Genomic DNA, 21,521 nt, shown 5'->3' with positions numbered 1-21,521 from the left:
TAATTGGACACTACTACAGTATCAAGCATAAGTCAGCTATCCATTTGTTTGTGAATTCACTATTGCAAAGTAATGGATTAATATCTCAACGTCCCATACAAAACTTGATGAGATAGGTCACACACATCGAAATATCTTTCCACTTTGCTTATCATGTTCTGATCGTGTGTATTCTAGCCTGCTATTCCTCAGTCAAACGGAAGATGGCAGTAAATCAACAGCCAATGACACCTCCCTAACGACAGAGGGCATCGACGTTTTTGTTCATGCTAAAGTTGAATGGTCAGCGAAAATGACAACATTACGAGCTTTTACGTGCGATGATTTGTTCAAGTTCAACAACATGTAAGTTAATTTCGATTTTTTTTTAATAGTGTTGAATAGGCTAATCTTCTAGCTACATAATACTCATGTTTTAGTGGACAATATCAATAGCATTTTGCTTGTTGGCTAGTTGCAAGTATAGCTAGCTAGCCAGAAGCTAATTCTTTGGCCATACAGTGAGATGCATAGACGCTATCTTAAACGAGTCAACTCTGTTGCTATAAGATATAGTGTTTGGAATGTATGGACAATAGCTCACTAGCTAGCTCATTCTTTCAAAGATGGCTAGCTAGGCATAAAGACAGTAAACTGAAGTCTGCTGCCCCTCATCGTCAGAGGCATTGCATTGAATGAATGAAACATCTCAAACTTTTTTTCTACCTTCACAGCAACCTGGATCCATTAACAGAGACTGTATCCTTTCACACGTACAAATTGAACCCCTGCATTGTAATAATATATCACCTGTCTATCTATGCATAGAAACCACAGATAATGTAGCCTTTGTCTTGTTATATTAGAAGACAAGCAGTCCTTAACTTTCTTTTACAGTATGGAATCCCATTTTACCTACAGTACCTGGCCCACTGGCCTGAGTACTTCATCGTTGCAGAGGCCCCTGGTGGAGAATTGATGGGTTACAGTAAGTACATGTCATATGTACCATTCTATATGATGATTGTTTTAGAGAAAATGCAATAGCATACACTCTGGATGGCCTCCATCAAAATTACACTTCTGACTTTGTCCTTGCAGTCATGGGAAAGGCGGAGGGATCAGTGGCGCGAGAAGAGTGGCATGGGCACGTCACAGCTCTCTCAGTGGCCCCAGAGTTCAGACGACTGGGACTGGCAGCCAAGCTTATGGAGATGCTGGAGGAGATCTCAGAAAGGTGGGTCTGACTTTTACTAAGATCAGTGTCATTTGGTACCAATGTATATATATTTTTTTTTTATGTACTGAAACCAGGTGGGAATACAAATTATAAACCCTTATTTTTGTTTTCTGTTTCAAACCGTTTTGCTGTAGTGCACCCTACTGAACATGACCATGTTATCTAGCATACTTCTTGGTTTATTCTAATCCATGTCATGTCTCACTGTTGTTTAGGAAGGGCGGGTTCTTTGTTGACCTGTTTGTTCGAGTCTCCAATCAAGTGGCGGTGAACATGTACAAACAGCTAGGCTACAGCGTTTACAGAACCGTGATAGAGTACTATTCTGCTAGCAACGGAGAACCGGATGAAGACGCCTATGGTAAGACGAACCCTTTCAAATCAATGTAAACCGTACTGTAGCTCAATCATTTTGTTAACATGTGCTCACTCTTTGAACCCCTTCAAATCAATGTAAACCGTACTGTAGCTCAATCATTTTGTTAACATGTGCTCACTCTTTGTAGATATGAGGAAAGCCTTGTCGAGTGACACAGAGAAGAAGTCCATCGTTCCTATACCACATCCTGTCAGACCAGAAGATATAGAATAGACGGTGGAACACGGACACTTTTGAAAACAAATACATTTATATTTCTCTCGTCTGCATTGGTGAAGTGTGATTAGGACTTGTTTTGAGGGTGTGATGTGTGAAAGCTGACAGAATGTCATTGTACATAATTTTGAACTATCCAATAACTGGTCCTTTGTGAAACTAAGATTTTTTTTGCCAATGATTCAGTCACTGTTTGGAGTGAAATTTGAAAGTATGAAATGCTATATGGAATTGAAAGGACTAATTCAAATTCAATAAATGATCTACTTACTTGACTCACCCAGGGACCTGCTGCTTTGTTACAACAATCAGTTATGGTTAATTTTCAAGAATAAAAAAAATAAAATGGATATCAGTGTTTTTTATTTATTTACATTGTCATTGCACTACAGTAACTAAAACATGGAATAAGAATTCACATTAACAAAAGACATGTTTGTAAAAAAAAGCACTAGAAATTACCTGATGAGGTACTCAACTTGTCCCTACTTGTCATGAGTGAAACATTTTCCCAGACAAGCTAATCATTCACTGAATCCTTTTTGCTCTTCCTGGGCTGTTTCTCACTGACATCTTTGTCACTGTCACTATCACTACTGCTGCTGCTGCTGCTGCTGCCACTACTGCTGCTGCTGCTTTCATCAGAATCATCGCTGTCATCATGTGTGCTCTCTTTGGAGTCTTTTTCAGGCACAGGCTCACTGACCATAGGATTTTCTGATGATGCAGAGTCTTCTGACATTTCTTTGTCTCTACCCCTCTCCACTCTTCCATTTTCTTCTCCATCCAGTTTTTCATCTCCATCTCTCTCCACTCTTCCATTTTCTTCTCCATCCAGTTTTTCATCTCCATCTCTCTCCACTCTTCTGTTATCTTCTTCCTCCATTTCTTTCCCACTACCTCGATTGTTTTCTTCTTCCTCATCTTCTTCCTCCTCCTCGTCGTCATCTTCTTGTTGCTGCCTCTTCCACATCTTGGCCATGGCGAGTAGCTTGAGGTTGGGCTGGTTGGCTGCATCCTCAGGGAAGATATAGTCGTAGTACTCCTCCCACCCTGCATCCGACTGTTGAATCAAAATGAAAAGTCAATTAGTGATCAATCGAACCACGTCAGGACAAACTTGCTGGGTACCTCGACTCCAACTAACCGCTGGCTCGATATGCGTCGATAATTCTAAAATGTAAATTCTTAAAACCTTACTGCGTACCTATGTTTGTCCACTGTTTTTTCGTGCCTTCGTTTGCTGAAATCCATACTTTTTAATAAAAAGTTAAATACAACCACTGACTGTTTCGTCATTGCTGTTGCTCTAAGATGGCAACTCAACGTGAAAGGTCATCACTAGCTTCTACAGCCAGAGTCATAAAACCCACCCATTTCTACAATTTCTTATTAAAACTTAACCACACTGCTAACCTTGTGCCTAACCCTAAATTAAGACCAAAAGATAAATCTTTGTAGCCCATTTTGTGGCTGTGGAATCTGACTGGCTATAGAAGCTAGTGGAAACCAGTGTGAATGCGCATGTGCCAATTGTATCTCAACAAGGAAACAGTCTGTTTGTATTTGATTCATGTTTAATTAAAAAGTATGGATTTCAGCAAACAAAGAAAAGCAATAGAGGACAAAACATAGGTACACGGTAAGGGTTTAAGAATGTACATTTTTTTAAGTGTCGGCGCATAGCGAGTCGGAGATTCATTTGAAAAACTATATTCTGCTCTCAACTCCGTGGAGGAGTTGAGGTACTCGGTAAGACTAACAAGGGTAATGAATTGATGTTGGATTGGTATGACCAAAGGAAACAACACTTACCCCGTCCTCTGCTGTGAGCTTTCTCCTCTTCTTCACCTTCTCCGGCAGCAGTTTCTTCACCCTCTCCCTGGTCGTGTCCGAACCAAACTCCTGCTCAAACGCCTTCCAGGACTCCAACAACATCAGACGCTCCTCCTTCTCCTCACAGTTTCTCAGACCCTTGTTGGCCTCCTCAAAGATCCCCCTACACCTCTGCAGCCGGTCAGAGGTGTCGATGGACAGCTCATACTGGGCATAGCTGATCCAGACCTGCAGGTAACATTTAGCTAAATTACACAATGAGCGTGTAGATGTTTGAGGAGTTGCTGCGCCACAGTGAGTTTATGGCAGGTGAGTTGTAGCACGGGACTGGTAGCAAGGCGGTCACTTCAAGGTTAAAGGGACAGCTCTCACCTTAACGTGCTGTGTGCGCTGCAACAGTCTCTGGTAGAGGCCCCTGGTGTTGTCATACTCTTCCTGCTCAATTTCAAAGTCGATGTAGGACTTCCACAACACCTAAGATTAAAAAGGAAATGGGATATAAAAGAGTAAAATACTGTTCAGAGGTACCTTCATTAGTTTTCACTACAACACTTCTCACTTGAGGGGCGTCTTCAGACCTGCTAAACGACAGAAAGTGGAAAGTCAATACAGTGAGTAAATGCTCTGGGTGAGCGTTTGAGCCTGACCTCTGGCATGTCCAGTCGTGGCTGTCCGATGGCCAGCTCGAAGATGGCCCGGGCCCTCTCTGTGTCTCCCAGGATGGTCTCCAGCTCAGAGAACTTGATCCAGGTGGTGCAGTTCTCTGGGGCAAACTCCAGGTACTTCTCGTAGAGCTTTCTGCATCGGTCAAACTCCCGGAGCTGCAGCTCCAGCTCAATGTAGCCCTTGAACAGCTTGTTTTTTGGACATTTACCAATGGCTGTGCCCTGGGGGAGAGGAAGAAGGCCAAATTAGAGAGACGTTTGATGCAATGAAAAACATACATCTTCAGCAATCAGTAGGGACCTTACCAAGCCTCGTCTGGCAGCTTGAAGGTTCTTCTGGCGGATTTCAAACTGGCCGTAGAGTAGCCACATCTTGGCAAATGTGAACTATGAGGAAGGATGCAAAGTAATAAATATGATAATTTGTTGATGATTAATGTTTTTGTTCAATATCAAAATGTTGATTATGTCACATTTCAGAAAAGATGTGCCACTGATTGCAAACAGCCAATACCTTTTTGTGAGGGATGAGATCCAGACATGCCTGGTACACCTGTCGTGTTCTCTCCGGGTCCTGCCAATTCAACAAAATAAGCACTAAAATCCACAGCTATATGCACAATGTCACACATAGCAATGTGAGAATTATATCCATTATATAAAACACACAGAGGAAGCAGGCTTACCTTGACCTCCAGTTCTTCATATAGAGCGTAGTTTATCCACAGGTAAATGTATCTTCTCCAGTGCCTCTTCTCCTGTATAGGAGGGATGTTGGCGATGGCTCTCTCATAGACCTCCCTGGCAGTGTCAGGATCCGCATCGCTCTCCACCAGGCGTAGGTAATCAAACCAAGCGTCGTAATTGTGTGGGCTTGCCTACACAGGAAACAAAACACAATCCAATAGAAAGCTATTAGGGAGATTAAATATTGAACCAGAATAGTGTTTTAATGGTTAATTTGGAGTGAAATCTTTGCACATTTTTACTGGTTTAGCTGAACGTACCTTCACTTCCTCCTCATACTGAAATCTCCGCTTGCTGACGATGACGTCCTCAATTCCCCTCCGGTCTCCAAACTTCTTCTCAAATACTGTGTAGAATTTGAAGAGCTCCTGAGCCTGATGCTTGGGGATTCTGTCCAAGGCGTATTTGTAGATGACTCGAACACGCTCAAACTAAGAGACAAAGGGGGAGAAAAGTTGTGTTCTGTTGACCACAGTATAAATGTGTGGGAATAAAAACTGACATGGTCCAAAGTGTAAGATTTAGATACCTCTTTCTGTTTCTCTTCAAATCTGGCGAAGGCCACAAAGAGGTTCTCATTGACATGCTCCTCGCCAAAGAACTCCACTGATCTCTCAAACACCTTCCTCCCGTGGGCGATGTAGCCATGCTTCTCTTCAAAACGGGCATACTTGATCCAATTCTTCACGTCAGGGTGGACAATCACAAGTGCACTGGAGTTAAGGAGCTTTAAAAGAGATGCACTCTACAGGCATGATGACAATATGAAGGTAATACCACTACAGTAGGTTGCTATGAATCATTATAAATGTAATCAACTGCTAAACTGCTACAAGTCTCTGCTAGGTAACGCCCCGCCTTATCTCAGCTCACTGGTCACCATAGCAGCACCCACTCGTAGCACGCGCTCCAGCAGTTATATCTCACTGGTCACCCCCAAAGCCAATTCCTCCTTTGGTCACATTTCCTTCCAGTTCTCTGCTGCCAATGACTGGAACTAACTGCAAAAATCACTGAAGCTGGAGACTCATATCTCACTCACTAGCTTTAAGCACCAGCTGTCAGAGCAGCTCACAGATCACTGCACCTGTATATAGCCCATCTGTAAACAGCCCATCTATCTACCTCATCCACATACTGTATTTATTTATTTATCTTGCTCCTTTGCACCCCAGTATCTCTACTTGCACATTCATCTCCAGCACATCTACCATTCCAGTGTTTAATTGTTATATTGCAATTACTTCACCACCATGGCCTATGTATTGCCTTAACTCCCTTATCTTACCTCATTTGCACTCACTGTATATACACTTTTTGTTTTCTTTTTGTACTGTATTATTGACTGTATGTTTTGTTTATTCCATGTGTAACTCTGTGTTGTTGTATGTGTCGAATTGCTATGCTCTATCTTGGCCAGGTCGCAGTTGCAAATGAGAACTTGTTCTCAACTAGCCTACCTGGTTAAATAAAGGTTAAATAAAATGTAAAAAATATAATCAAAAACCTGTCAATTAATGACGCACTCTACAGCAACCACAACTCCTTTGCCAATGCATTGTAGTAAGTAAATGCTTCAAGCACTTCCCATCAAAAGGATATATCTCTCATAGATGGAGCGAGCCTTGTCGACCTCCTTGTAGCGCAGCTCAAAGTTGATGTAGGAGTGCCAGGCTTGTTCCTCTGGTTCCCACTCTGTCCAGCGCTCAAACACCTGTCTGCAGCCAGCAATGTTGCCCAGCATCTCCTCCATGTAACTGTACTTGTACCTGAAACGGGGGGAAACAGAAAAAGAACAGATGAGCCGCAACAAGATTTTACCACCAACGTGCACACTCTGCATGCTTTAGTCATTATTCTGCAAAAGTCTGATTCATTGAGGATCGAAACACTAATATGTGACCGCATCAATCAGATAAAAAAAATGTTTTTAAACAGATATCAACAGTTTAGGAGGTGAAGTTGTTCAGTACCAGAACTGGTTGACACGAGGCAAGATGGTGATGGCCCTGTCCCAGATGTTGCGGGCGTGGTTCACTTGCCGGTTCTTCATCTCCATCTCGGCATACTTCAGCCATAGAGCAATGTTCCGGTGGTCTACATCCAGAGCACGCTCGTAAATAGAGCGAGCCCTGGGGGGGGGGGGTTAGACAACAAGTATCCCAGTCAAAATCCCTCTGTAACATTCACATCAGATTTCAAATAGGTACGGTTCACAATCATCACCTTCACAAAGTGAAATTGACAAGCATTAGCTTACCTCTGGACTTCTTTCAGGCTCTCCTCCCATTGTGCGTATTTTATCCAGTTGCTGATAACAGTACGATTCTTTCTGATGTTGTCTTCAAATCCCTATGAGAAGGAGAGTCCAATATGCATCTAATTAGATCAATGTATTTACTGTATTCTTCACAGGATTCGCAGACAATCGGAAATGATGAAACTGGCAGGTTGGCAGACCAACAGAATATCAACAGTAAAAGTGAAGTTTGAAGTGTAACCTATGTGTCCACTGTCAATGGGATCTTACCTTCCGCTTCTTCAACTTGTAATCGTTCAACTCTTCTTCATCAGTGATTTTCTGTTTGGGCGGCGGTGGCAAAAGCTCGAGCTCCCTCTCCTTTGCCTCCCTGAGCAATTGCTCAGCTGTGATTTGTACCTCTGCTGGAGCTTTGTTTTTCACCTACACAAAACAAATTAAGAAGTTAATTTACGAATGGGTGAAATTAGTTGGAGATAATACTAGCTAGCTACATAGTACATGTTCCAAAAGGAAACCGTTCGAACTCGCTAGCTAATTACGTAACTAGCTAACTTCATCACAGACATGACTTGGGTCAGAGTATCTAGCTAGTTACGTTAGCTTGCTAAATACAATTATTTGCTGTGCTTAGCTGCCCTTTCGTTCGTCTCAAGTAGCTAAAAGTAATTGAAATACATTCGTACCAAAACAAAGGACAGGTCTTGTTGTGGTTAGCAAGCTTGATACCTGGCTAGGCCCATATAGACATGACTAACCAATAACTTACAAATTCGCTAACGTTAGATAGCTAACTGTTTTGTTACCTTAGCCACTTTCGGTATCCTCTGTTTCCCTGCTGCAGTGGATGCCATTTTGCTCGGTACTATGGCAGAGTCAATGAGAAACAACTATTACAATTGAATCTATAAAACACAACGAACAGATAATAGTTTAGAATATTTTTACAGCGCCAGTGGGCTCCGCCATGACACCTTCAAAAACGTGCGTCAAACGTAACCTATGAACTGTAACCTTTCACCCCAAGACGTCACTGACGGTTCTGTTTCTATGGTTACACACCACAACCCCATCAGCACAGTGCCTTTACTTTCTTAGTTTATTACAGGAGGACAAATATGTATTGACACTTTATGTTTAATTAGCTAACCGTTAAAGAAGAGACACCCTGATTTGCATCCTTGATGTAAATTCAGAAGAATACATAGAGCTTGAAAAAGTTTCCTTGATGCTAATTTTACAAGAATGCTGGAGTGGTCTTCAAACGTAAACACTTGTTGATATTATACCCCATAGCTATTGAATTGTTAACTATTACAGAAATGCATTTGTTGTGTTTTGTTAAATTTCCCAACGTGTACACTCTGTATCCTGTGCACGTGACCAATAAACGTTGATTTGATGATAATTTAGTTGGTTTGCTTCTCATTTGCTTTTCTCTCCCAAAATCAGGACAGGCTCTGAAAACACAGTGGGAGTGGGCATACTGTGAATCCTTCAGAATCATATATTTTTGAATACATGAGACTCTCCTCCACCCTCCACTTCTCACCTAGACATCCACTGGTTGGGGTGACCAAACAGATGTATTGCAGCTCAATGATATCATTAAACACAGTTCTGGAAGAAGAAGATGTTTACTTTCCTTTTTGCACAATCCATCACCCTGTCAAGAGCCTGAAATGCATGCAATATCACATCATGAGAATCTAATTTATGATGCTGAAATTTGATGGAATGGCTGTGGAATCAAATTGGAAAAGCATTTTTGGTATAGGAATGTCACACTGCTATATCCAAACAGGATTCAAACAGTCTTATTATTAAATATAACATTTTATCATGTTATATTTTTGAGCCTATTTTATGAAAGGGCTTGTTACATGATTATGAGTAATGCCATGCCAACACTTATTAGTGCTGCTCACTCTGCCACTCAGTTTTTTGCTGATTTCATACCATACATTGAAAACATTCATCATCTCCAATACCTTACCTCTTTGGCACTCCCAATGGAGAAGATCAACTGGGCTGTAATAGTTCTACCACTGGCCAATCAGATGGGTCAGATCCCCATGTCTGCAGTTTCCTTGAGCCGTAGACTGTAAAAAGAAGCCTAGAACACACAGCAAAGTTGATACTGTGAGATTTCAAAACTTTTAAAATCCATGAATAGAGAGAAACTCAACGAATACAGCAAAGAGCTGCTGTTTTTGAATGAAAGTGTTCTGAAAGTGTTATTATTAGTGGCTTGTGTCTTTAATATCGAGGAATATTTCACTTTCTCTGGTCATAGGGAGTAACAACATGAATTGGTGCATGAGGCAGAAATAATGCAGTGCGACTTGAGTTTTTCCATTAGCTGGAAGATGGTGTCCCCTTTTCTCAGCGGAGGGAGGGAGGGCGGAGGGACGGTGAGTCATGTGAGAGGCTGCCTCACCACTGCTCCCTCCCTCCCCTCAGACTAACCATTAGATACAGGCCATCAGTCCAATAAAAACAGAAGCAAATGATTATGCTTCCTTAGCTGTGCTTCCCAAGTAATACAACAAATTATCTATTACCAGTGTACTGTACCTACATTTTTTTCAATATAATTTCAAAATGGTCTGAGAAGAACAACATTGGCAGGCCAATTCAAGCATAGCCAATATGCAGGGATAATGTATTGGACCTATAGCCTACCGCACAAACCTAATTAATACAGAACTGTTTTTAATTGGTTAATGTTGCATAGGCTTACGTTTTTTTAAGTGTTGTTAAAAAAAAATCAGAGCGGTAGATCTCATCTTGAATTTTAATTCAGAAAGTGGTATTGACTCAGAAAAGGTTTGGGACAATTGATCTAAACGATCCAGGGTCCCAGTGTTCACCATTTGTATGCCACAGACACAACTATAATCCAAGGCTGCATGTTGCCTACCTGGTTAAATAAAGGTGAAATATATATATATATATTTTTTTTTAAATGTCCACCGAGTCAGGTCCTCATAGTCATTTTAACACACCTATGTTCTGTACCCTTTTGCTTTATATGAAGGAGTACTTTAGCAATAGATTTACTCTCAAATTTGATTTTGCAATTCTCTGGTATGATAAATAACTTTTTGGAATTGAGGAATTTGTTTATTTCAACATGTTCACACGTTTTTCTATTCTAATTTTGGTGAGTGATGAACGATCCTTGTGTTGCTCGTGGCGTTCAGCAAATTATTGAGGCTTCTGTTACAGGGTGGAGGATCATGACAACCTCGCACACATCTTTACGGAGCGGACAAAGGTCCTCACAGGATCCTATGGACCTTACTTCCTGGCTGAGCTCATCGAGGCTCAGGATGAGGAGAATTATTCAGCTGTTTGTAAGGTTAGCTATGTTTAAAGTTGTCTTTCTTTGTTGTCATGAGAATATCTTTGTTTCTCCTTAATACAACTTCAGCCAAAACCACAGGCGAGAAGAAAAAAAACATTATCCCTTATGATTATTAATCTCTAGATCAAGTCAGCCATGTTGTTGTTTCTGACGTTCTCTGTTTGTTTTATCACTGGCATCAGTCATCTCTGATCCACTGTCAGAGCGGTAAGGCCATTTAAAATGTAATAGCGGCTGTGCAGATGCTATTGCCTGGTTCACAGAAATCCTGCTGGGGTGCATTCCCCCAGGACTTAGAAGATGGCAGATCTTTCCTCCCCTCCCTTCAACTCAAGCTGACGTGTTCACGGCAGCATATGGCAGATGAGAGTTGACACTCTGCCAAGACATGCTCTCACTAAACATATTGTGTTCAGACATCTAGCATTTTTTTTTTTTTTCAGGATGTGTTCTCCATTCAGAGAACAAACAGCACAACATTGCCCAAGAGGGTTGTCCTATTCAGCCCTCTCTTCCTCTTAGGAACATCGTACATTATTTACTTTAATTTGCACACCCCGTGGTATCATCAGTTTATAAAGGTCTAATTTGGACGCCAGTCATCTTTAATGTGCCACAGCTCAAATGAAAGTTGTAGCCTAGGACAAAATATTTGATCAACTTTAATAATATGCATATGTATATTACTAGTGTTCAAACTTACAGAGGAAATATACTATCTATTTAATTACAAATGGCATTACAGTATAATGACTGTGTCTGTCTGTGCACTGTCTTCACAGAATGAGGGAACTGCAGTGGGTTTCATCAGTGTGAGTGGTGACGTCAACTTGAAGCTGCTCAAGGAGTGCTTTGAGCTTGGGCCCTTCAACGGTCTGTATAAGCCCAGCCCAGAGGACCTGATTGAGACGGCCCCTGAGCCAGAGGTAAAGGGGCCTCCAGGGAACACCAATACCACCAGCCCACAGGGATGAATACGACCCAGGAGGATCCATGTGTCCAACCTACTGTAAGGCTATAACACAATACTGCAATACTGTAAGTCTATAACACAATACTGTAAGGCTATAACACAATACTGCAATACTGTAAGGCTATAACACAATACTGCAATACTGTAAGTCTATAACACAATACTGTAAGGCTATAACACAATACTGCAATACTGAAAGGCTATAACACAATACTGCAATACTGTAAGGCTATAACACAATACTGGAATACTGTAAGGATATAACACAATACTGTAAGTCTATAACACAATACTGTAAGGCTATAACACAATACTGCAATACTGTAAGGCTATAACACAATACTGCAATACTGTAAGTCTATAACACAATACTGTAAGGCTATAACACAATACTGTAAGGCTATAACAAAATACTGTAAGGCTATAACACAATACTGCAATAATGTAAGGCTATAATGGATATGTCATTGTCAGGCACAATGTAACATATTGGTTTGATTACGTGAAAATTGCAAGATGTAATCACATGATGTAAACCAGAGAATGGATTTGAGGTAAATCAATTATGACGTTCTTACGGTATACCTTCATGTCCACCTAGCTATGTGCTCTCCTTCATCTCTTATTGATATATTAACACCGTGATGCTCTCATTGCAGCCGGTGGACACCCAGGCTTGTGCTGCAGAGCTTCAGGATTCAGAAGTGACTCTGCAACCAAGAGTCTCAGAAACACCCAATGTTTTCTGCATTCAGTTAGTCGTTATCAATAAGACGTTTGAAATGAGGTAAGTTCAGGGGAAGATCACAAGCATAATTTGATTACTAAATAATTAATTGATGAATTAATTACCTAGTCATTAACAGAAGGGTTACTATTTCGAAAAATAAAGAGGAAATACATTCCCATTAATCAAAGGTGATCAAATTTAATTTGTCTTTCTCCATTTTATGAATATGTGGAAAACTTTCACTTATCATGGCAGCCCTCCAGTGTGTATCAGTCTTGTGCTGTGTGAAGGAGAGCGACGGATTGTTAGTTGGCTCCCGCTGGGCCCCTCTCTCTGTCGCCTTACTGCCCAGCTGTTCTGGAATATGGAAGCCAGTCACTCCCCACCGAGAATAAGCATGTAATTAATGAGTATGGCGCTTAAAGTGACAGTGACTTGAAGGAGAGAAGTTGAGCCGAGACCAACGGGCATTGTACTGAGACGGGCAGCTTGCTTGGCCAGTTGTTCCACCGCTATGATCTCCATATTGGCTCTGATTAGAGCTTTGGCAGAAACACAGTTTCACTTACCTTCCCTCATTCAGCTACAGATCGGTGGACTTCCTGCCCAATATATTAAAACCTTTCCCTGTAAGTACCCTCTAAGTCTTATTACTAAACCCATTTATGACTGACTTCCTATACTCAGGTGATTGCCTTATTGTGGAGGGTCTTTGAAACTGAGGTTATGTGATAAGCATGAAGCCAATCTCCTTGTCTCATCCAGGACCTGCATCATCTCTGTGCCCAAGCTGCCCCCTGAGTTCTCCCTCCTCCAGGTGGTACCACGCCACACCAGCAGCCTGCCCCAGGAGCTCTACATCTTCCACTGCTCTGGTCTGCTTAAGTGGGTGTAATATAAAAACGTGATTGGGTACAAAGTGCATTGTCTTAGCATGCATCTAATTGTTTATCTTAGGATCAAACCGAGATGGATGTTAATGGGGAATTGAAGAGAGACATCCCCTAGATCAGTGGTCACCAATCCTTTTCTGAGTCCAGATCACTTTCTGAGTCGAAATGCAAGGCGAGATCTACCACTCTGATAAAAAAAAAACATGACTTAGAAAACGTAAGCACATGCAACATTAACCAATTAAAAACCATTCTGTAGCAATGAGGTTTGTGCAGTAGGCTATAAGCCCAATTCATTATCACTACATTTGGCCATGATTGAATTGCCCTGCCAAAGTTGTTCTTCTAAGACCATTTTTATACTATATTGAAAAAAATGTAGGTACATGATCACACTGGTAATAGATCATTTGTTGTATTACTTGTGAGGCACAGCTGAGTGAGCATAATAATGTGCTTTTTTTAAAACTGAACTGATGGCCAGTAAAAAGAGGAGGGAGCAGCGGTGAGGCTGCCGCTCACTCGACTCACCATTCCTCCACTCTCCCTCCCTCCGCTGACAAAAAGGGGACACAGATGGCGAAAATCAAGTCGCACTGCGTTATTTCTGCCTCATGTACTAATTCATGTTGTTACTCCTATGACCAGAGAAAGTGAAATATTCCTCGATATTAAAAAAGACACGAGCCGCTAATAATAACAACGCAAGCTTATCGGAAGACTTTGCGATACTCAGTCATTGCAGCTGCAGTGCTGGTTGTAGCATGAGTGGAAGTAGGGAGAACGCAAATTTAATGGATTATAAAAGTGCTGAGTAACAACTTAAACATGAACTTACTCATCAAAACATCAACTCTTTGCTGTATTCATTGAGTCTCTCTCTAGTCTTGGTTTGAAAAGTTTTGAACTCTCACAGTATCAACAAGGTTTCTTTTTACAGTCTATGGCTCGAGGAAACTGTGCAGACATGGTGATCTGAGCTATCTGATTGGCCAGCGGTAGACCTATAGGTGCACTTGGTTTGCTGTCTGGGCCTGCTGGGTAGGCGGAGTTCTACCTTCGGACACATGAAATGGTTCAAAATGGGAACACTTTGCCTTCCCGGCTCTAGGGCTGCTGAATCAAGTGCACCTACTTAAGCAACCATTTTTTTTAAATAGGAATGGTTTTTTTCAAAAATGTTTGTTGATCGACTAGAAATGTCTTGGAGATCGACCAGTCGATCGCAATCGACCAGTTGGTGACCACTGCCCTAGATGTACTGTATATTGCTTGTGTAATGTCAATTATGGTCTTGTTATCTTCTCATGACATTTGACATGAGGCTGGCAGTGTCTGCAGATAGGCCTGCTGTCTGTGACATGGTGAAGAGACTCGGTCTGCATGTGAGCCCTGCTGGAGGACGTGGACATGTTCTTCAAGGCCAACAGAGACATGGTCAGTCACAGACACATAGGGCATACTACTGCAAATAGGACAAAGGATAGTACAATAGCCACTAGCTCCATTTACCTTAGCTAGTCTCCGTTTATCAATCAGTCACACAAAACTGTTCCAGTGATTACAATTGTTATGTTGGAACACTTGGAGTATCACTGATTGATTGATGGTTTTGCAAGGAACCAACTAATTACCATGTAAACCACATTACCAGTGGTGATTGACACCCCAGATGTCAAACATGACTACGGCAGAGCTCCAACACAGATAATTACTTTGGAAATGAAAATGGAACCACATTTATGTGTGATATCTCATCTCCCAACCTCTCTTTGTCTGTCTTCCAGGATGGAACACCCTTGCAGATGTTTGTGGCCCAAGTTCCAAACCAACTAGTTGGGATTTTAATAATTAGAAATTAGGAAGCAATTGAATTTTTTTATCTTCACTAGACAGACTTCATTGGTATTTTGCTTTCATAGATTTAGTACTACTTAAACTCTCTCTCTCATATATATATATATATATATATATATATATATATATATATATATATATATATATATATATAGATAGATTACATCCGAGCCAACTATAACATCAAAAACGCAATCTACTTCAGCCACCACCGCTATGAGGAGTACGGCAAACGGTGTCACTTTGCCCTCAACCCCATCTTCCAGCACTACGCCAAACACTTCCCGAAGGAGGCGCTGCAGCTCACCCACAAATCTTGCCTCTACTACCCAGTCTACCCCTCCTACCACAGCCAGAGGGTGAGAGAAACAGCCTAAGGACCGTAAAGCTTACATTGAGTGACTCCTCAATGTGCTCATTCCAGAGTGTGTGCGTGCGTTCAGTACCAGATAGCGCCTGCACAGCCACCAGCTCTCTCCGGGGTTAGGGCAGCAGGTGCTAATATAAGACTGCCAGCTCCAGCTCTCTGGACTGTGAGAAGACATTTCCTCAGTGTGTAGAGGCCTCCTCCTCCTGCTAATTACCTTCTACAAACATGCACCAGATTGGGAGATGAGGTGTAAATAGAATTATGGAATTATGGAAATCATCATTTGGAAGGAATCCTCATTTGGGCAGTGGATGGTGGAGCATTGGGTTGGCCAGCCATGAAGGGGTTTATTTCTATTCAAGAGCACGTTGAAGGACATGTAAATCGTGTAAACCAACTTGTTCATCTGAACTAATTATGTCTGCTTCCCAAATGGCACCGTATCCCTTTACAGACCTTTTATGGGTCCTGGTGAAAGGTAGTGCACTATATAGAGAAAAGTGTGGCATTTGGGATGCATCCTATGTCACCTTAGACTTGGCACCTGTTAGTCACCACCCGCCCTTGCCTCCATCAATAGTATAGCTCATAGGTATCACCTCAGCTGACCTTTGCCCCTTTTCTTCTCCCCTCAGAACTCCTGTGCCCGTTACCTGACCTCTGTCCTGAACTGCATGGTCCCGGTGCGCCCGCGACGACAGATTGTTTACCCTCTGGACGAGCTGGGCATCAACACCCCGCCCAAGCAGATCACCAAGGACCAGGTGGGCACAGCAGCAGCTGGTGGACATGTTTTAACATGCCAGGGAATGCAAATGGGAAATACCCACTGTCTCCAGGTTATCAGAATGAGCGGGAGAGAGATGATATGAGACAGAGCTAGAGTAGGGAGAAAGACAGGGAGCATCTTTAGTGTGAGTAATTTACATGCCCACAAGAGGGTGCTGCTTTAAAATTGATGGATTCCCCACTTAGCATGGAGTGTTTATAACTGATATTTGTGTCAAACAGTAAAATATTGTGATGGATAATATGATTTTATGTGACTGATAATTATTCAATCAAGAGTAAGGCGTGCCATGTACAAACATCATTGCAGTTTTGAACATTGCATATAAAAGAGTTGTAGAGCTTTTTCAGTGGTATTGTATATGCACAGCTTTTCTTTAAGTCTTTCCAACCCAACCTTCACAGGTTATTTTTAAAGGGCTTATATTTATAGAGATGAGGGCAGCAGATGGTTGCTCTGACAGACGGTTGGGGATGTTTGCCTCTGCTGTTTAACAAGGTAAAGCAGCATAGTCCACTTATCACACTGCCATAAACCAGTGTCTGCCGCACCTGGGCTATATCTCAATAGTTGTAACTAGCTTCCTCTCCTTGTGTCCTTTTTCCCCCATGATCACTGATCCGGCTGGACAGAACAGGTGGAAGCAAAATAGTCGAAAGTAAACCTAACCAGTCTGTTCACCTATACAAAGGTAGGTCATGGAAAAAAAGGAGACAAGGAAAGGAAGCCATTTCAGACTAACAAAACATAGACCTGGACCTTTCTTTATCCTCTTAATGAAACACTCGTGTTGGATATGCTGTCAATGTAACGTTATTCTAAATCAGAACTTTATAAAAAGGTAATACTTTCACCATTGGACTTCTGCTAAATCACAGCGCATTCTTCTTTTACATCAGTCTATATTCTCAGCATTTTGTCAAATATAATATCAATGGAGCTTTAGTCCACAGCATGTTCTGAACCATGAGATGGAAGCAGCACAGTTATGCAACATGTTGCTGTGCTTTTTAATCTTAGATTTAAAATCGGAGGCTAATTGTTCCTATATGTGTCACGTCTATCACGCATCACTCCCCTCTCCCTCAGTGCATTTGCAGATACACCTGCATTCGCCCATTCCAGCCCATCCAATTTAAAATCTCTATTTAGTAACACGGCAACCATCATATCCAGGCTGCCATGTAGATAAGAGGAGAGCAGAGCGCTGCCCCGCAGCTTTGTCTGTCAGGGTGCATCGCAAATGCCACCCTATTCCCCATACTTTTGACCAGAGCTCTGTGGGCCCTGGTCAAAAGTAGGGCACTATGGGAATAGGGTGCCATTTAGGACGCAGCCTCCGCTTTGTGATGTAAGCCTGGTGTCTAGCACAGATGTATTAATCAGATTTAAAGCACCTGTTCCCTCTCTATCAATACGGGATCATATTACACAGTGCCATGGTCACAGCACCCGGCCATTATGTTAGAGAAAAGGTTAGGCAGCATCTCCACAGGGATAGGAAATAGGGACAGCTGCACCTGCCCCACGCTATATCTACCTGCACATGACAAATCACAAATCAGACCTGCCCTGTGTTTGGTTGTCTGGAGTATTTCAGGTGATTCTTTTTGAGGGTGTTCTTTACAAAGCTAGATAAAGTTGTCAATAGCTGAACTGACAATGTTCCTTGCACTTTAATTACATAGGTTTGATAACATTTGCTAATTTTCACATTAAGAGTTTGCATTTCCGTTTTGTTTACATTGTGTTCTTTTAAGAACAGAGCAGGCACTGCCGGAAGTAACATAAATATTACTCAAAGGTTAATTCCACCCCCGTTTCCCCTTCCTTTGTGGTGTGCTGCCATTTTCCATCCAACAAGGTGTGCAGGGAAACCAATCTAGCTAATTCTGAATGCTCAAGGACCAGTTAGCACTCTAAGATCACTGTGTGGTTATTAGTGATCTATGGAAGCGTTTGGAGAAATGGACAATTCTGTGGATAACACAATGTTCTCTGCAACCATTCTCACTTTGTACCTTGTCAGAGCATTCAACACATTTTGACATTTATTTTCAATAGAGCCAGTATCCATAATAAATGTGTTAGTATTTAAGTAGCGCTGGCACTTATGTTTCACTCAGTGCTTCCAGTGGCGCCATCTAATACTAAGAAATGTCCATATTGTTTTGTATGAACACTGCTAAAATAATAATAGAATGTTTGAGCTGAAAGCTGGTACTCTCTTTTAGTTGGTTTAGTGCTCAGGGAAATTGCTGCAGAATTCTGTGGTAGCCATGCTGGTTAAGTGTGCCTTGAATTCTAAATAAATCACAGACAGTGTCACCAGCAAAGCACCCCCACACCGTCACACCTCCTCCTCCATGCTTCACGGTTGGAACCACACATGCAGAAATCATCCGTTCACCTTATTTGGTTCCAATCGGTTGGAACCAAAAATCTCAAATTTGGACCAATCAGACCAAGGGACAGCTTTCCACCGGTCTAATGTCCATTGCTCGTGTTTCTTGGCCCAAGCAAGTCTCGTCTTCTTATCGGTGTCCTTTAGTAGTTGTTTCTTTGCAGCAATTCGACCATGAAGGCCTGATTCACGTAGTCTCCTCTGAACAGTTGATGTTGAGATGTGTTTGTTCCTTGAACTCTGTGAAACATTTATTTGGTCTGCAATCTGAGGTGCAGTTAACTCTAATGAACTTATCCTCTGCAGCAGTGGTAACTCTGTGAAGCATTTATTTGGGCTGCAATCTCTGAGGCTGGTAACTCTAATAAACATATCCTCTGCAGCAGAGGTAACTGGGTCTTCCTTTCCTGTGGTGGTCCTCATGAGAGCCAGTTTCATCATAGCGCTTGATGGTTTAAGCGACTGCACTTGAAGAAACTTTCAAAGTTCTTGACATTTTTCAGATTGACTGACCTTCATGTCTTAAAGTAATGATGGACTGTTGTTTCTCTTTGCTTATTTGAGTTGTTCTTGCTATAATATGGACTTGGTCTTTTACCAAATAGGGCTATCTTCTGTATTCTGTATCTTCTGTATTCTAGAAAATAGTAAAAATAAAGAAAAACCCTTGAATGAGTAGTTGTGTCCCAACTTTTGACTGGTACTGTATATTGGTTAAAAATACTAGAGTGACTGAAATATTAACATTTTAGGAGAGTCATTTTTTTGAGGTAATCAAACAAATTAATATTTTACTTTTACGGACACTCTCTGCCACGTCGCCTCAGGCACCATATGCACTCAACCACATCAACCGAAAACTAACCATGGAACCAAAAGTCACCATTATTGTGGTAGTGGGGTCATCAGACACTGGCTTCACTTTTTTTGAAGTATTGAGAAACTCTATACAAGCATTCATGTGTGTTTTGGTACAGTTGAGAGGTGCTTAGATCTTAACCCTTATCTGAAGGGCACAATCGCCAGATTATATGATTTAATACATAACATTAATCTGCCTTCCTGGGCAAATACAAAATCTGCATGGGAGCAAGACATGGGTGCCGAGCTACCCGATGACATATGGCAACAGAGTAATGTGCGTATTCACACCTCATCATTTTGCACAAGGCACGGTCTCATTCAGTTCAAAGTTTTGCACCGTCTCCATTCTCAAATGACAGACTTGCAAACATATATCCAAATGTTGACCTCAAGTGTCTGAGATACCATCAGAGTCAAGCGATTGGTGGACAAATGTTTTGGTCGTGCCAGTCTTTGAGTGGCTTCTGGGACCCCATTTTTTTTGCCATTCTCACACGTGTAACAAAACTATTAGCCCCAACCCATTCACTGCTATTTTTGGAGTACTTCCCCTAGATCAGAATGGCACGCGACAGCTTTTGCCTCGCTACTAGCTCGCCGCCTTGTCCTCTTTCACTGGAAGACTGCAAAGCCGCCTTCCTTTATGCAGTGGGTTAAGGAGGCGATGTCATCCCTGCCTCTGGAAAAGGTTAGGTACACTGTGCATGGGTCCCCAGTCATACAAATATGTGGAAAGCCTGTCTTTTAAATAGTGTAACTTGTATATTTTAGTAAGCAGTCATGTCTGATCTAGTGGCCATATATTGTGCTGATAAGACTCAACTATAATTACGATACCGATTTTTGTATTTTATATTATTTTTTCTATTGGTTTAGGTTATGTTTCTATCATTGTCTATTTTTTGTCTTATTACATTTTCTGTGATATATTTGTATGACACCTTGGTGGGGTAAATGGGTGGAGGGATGGGTGGGTGGATAGGATGGGTGGATAGGATGGGTGGATGGGAGGGAAAGGTGGGTGGTTGGGGAATAAGGTTATTGTACAGGATTTCTTTCTTTTCTCATATCTGAAAATCGATAAATAAAGTGCACCAAAAAAAGAAATGTGTGTTTTAGAGGTAGCTCAATGACATCCAGATGATTGTAATTAGTGGGAGTGACTGGTCGGTATTAGAGCAGCAGATTGTGCGGCTTTAACAGCAGTGATTAGTAGAAATATGAGTAGAGAGGCTAATAGCTATACCCACCCAGAGCAACATGTGTGAACACACTACCATCCCCTTTCCCACCAAGGCAACCAGCGTACTATCAGTATTACTCTGAATTCATGGTTACCTTCATACAAAACACCAATACAACACCTTTTGTTAGTACAGTCTTTTTTGCATAGTCATAAATAAGCAGTTTGTTTTTTAACTCTTCTTAATCTATCTATTCTTGCTTCTCAAAGTCTTGGTGTTTAGTTGATTGGATAAATGAGGCTTTTGTAGTTTTAGGCTTGGGTGAAAGCCTGAACACACACGACAACGCTCCATGGCCACGGGTAAAAACACTTGTCTAAAGTGTATGTCAACAGCATTCACTTGCAGAAAGAGCTGTCCAGCATTTGTCTTTTATTCCAGGAATCCAATCTCTGGAAATGTCACCAGACCTTTGATTGGTTAGAAAGTGGAGGCGCTGTTATGTTTGCACTCATCCCATCTTTGAGATTAACCGTTCCTCCAAACAATTTGCCGTTTAGGCCTGCTCATTCACCATGAGCCGATAACTGCCAGGCAACCGGGTCATTGTGTGTGGATGTGAAAGCAGCGCGGAGGGAGGGAGTGTGCATAACGCAGGGAGGGGGTTGGCAGGCAGGAGCGGCGGAGCGATGGGCACACAGCTGCCTGGGGCTGGCATTCAGGAGGGCCAAGCGCTGGCCCTTTAATTAGCCACTCCACTGTTC

The 21,521-nt window shown here is 41.8% G+C and overlaps 2 protein-coding genes and 1 pseudogene across 3 annotated transcripts in view; 2 read left to right on the top strand and 1 right to left on the bottom strand.

Annotated features, from left to right (window-relative positions):
- Positions 1-233: 233 nt before the first annotated feature.
- LOC129824946 (N-alpha-acetyltransferase 20-like) lies at positions 234-2,164 on the top strand. The gene is made up of 6 exons (XM_055884520.1): positions 234-345; positions 714-738; positions 877-967; positions 1,081-1,216; positions 1,435-1,580; positions 1,726-2,164. Exons 1-6 carry the CDS (start codon positions 293-295, stop codon positions 1,809-1,811), a joined length of 537 nt encoding a protein of 178 aa, XP_055740495.1. The 5' UTR covers positions 234-292; the 3' UTR covers positions 1,812-2,164.
- Positions 2,161-21,521, bottom strand: part of LOC129824944 (crooked neck-like protein 1) — a 41,787-nt gene continuing 22,426 nt past the window's right edge. The window contains exons 2-16 of one of the 2 annotated variants that reach the window (XM_055884517.1): positions 9,319-9,438; positions 8,129-8,187; positions 7,593-7,745; positions 7,323-7,414; positions 7,036-7,194; positions 6,665-6,831; positions 5,592-5,770; positions 5,323-5,493; positions 5,002-5,193; positions 4,830-4,889; positions 4,622-4,702; positions 4,298-4,537; positions 4,023-4,124; positions 3,630-3,878; positions 2,161-2,877 (exon numbers count right to left, since the gene is read on the bottom strand). In XM_055884517.1, coding sequence (XP_055740492.1) covers positions 2,335-2,877; positions 3,630-3,878; positions 4,023-4,124; positions 4,298-4,537; positions 4,622-4,702; positions 4,830-4,889; positions 5,002-5,193; positions 5,323-5,493; positions 5,592-5,770; positions 6,665-6,831; positions 7,036-7,194; positions 7,323-7,414; positions 7,593-7,745; positions 8,129-8,176 — 2,436 coding nt within the window. In that variant the 5' untranslated portion in view covers positions 8,177-8,187; positions 9,319-9,438 and the 3' untranslated portion in view covers positions 2,161-2,334. The remainder of the gene's footprint in view (positions 2,878-3,629; positions 3,879-4,022; positions 4,125-4,297; positions 4,538-4,621; positions 4,703-4,829; positions 4,890-5,001; positions 5,194-5,322; positions 5,494-5,591; positions 5,771-6,664; positions 6,832-7,035; positions 7,195-7,322; positions 7,415-7,592; positions 7,746-8,128; positions 8,188-9,318; positions 9,439-21,521) is intronic. The other variant, XM_055884518.1, reaches the window with a different exon arrangement.
- The window catches only part of LOC129825632 (cilia- and flagella-associated protein 61-like), a 31,172-nt pseudogene continuing 18,985 nt past the window's right edge, over positions 9,335-21,521 (top strand).

Source organism: Salvelinus fontinalis, chromosome 27, assembly GCF_029448725.1.
Source record: "Salvelinus fontinalis isolate EN_2023a chromosome 27, ASM2944872v1, whole genome shotgun sequence".
Classification (NCBI taxonomy): Eukaryota; Metazoa; Chordata; class Actinopteri; order Salmoniformes; family Salmonidae; genus Salvelinus; species Salvelinus fontinalis.
This window is presented reverse-complemented; position numbering and strand designations above follow the sequence as displayed.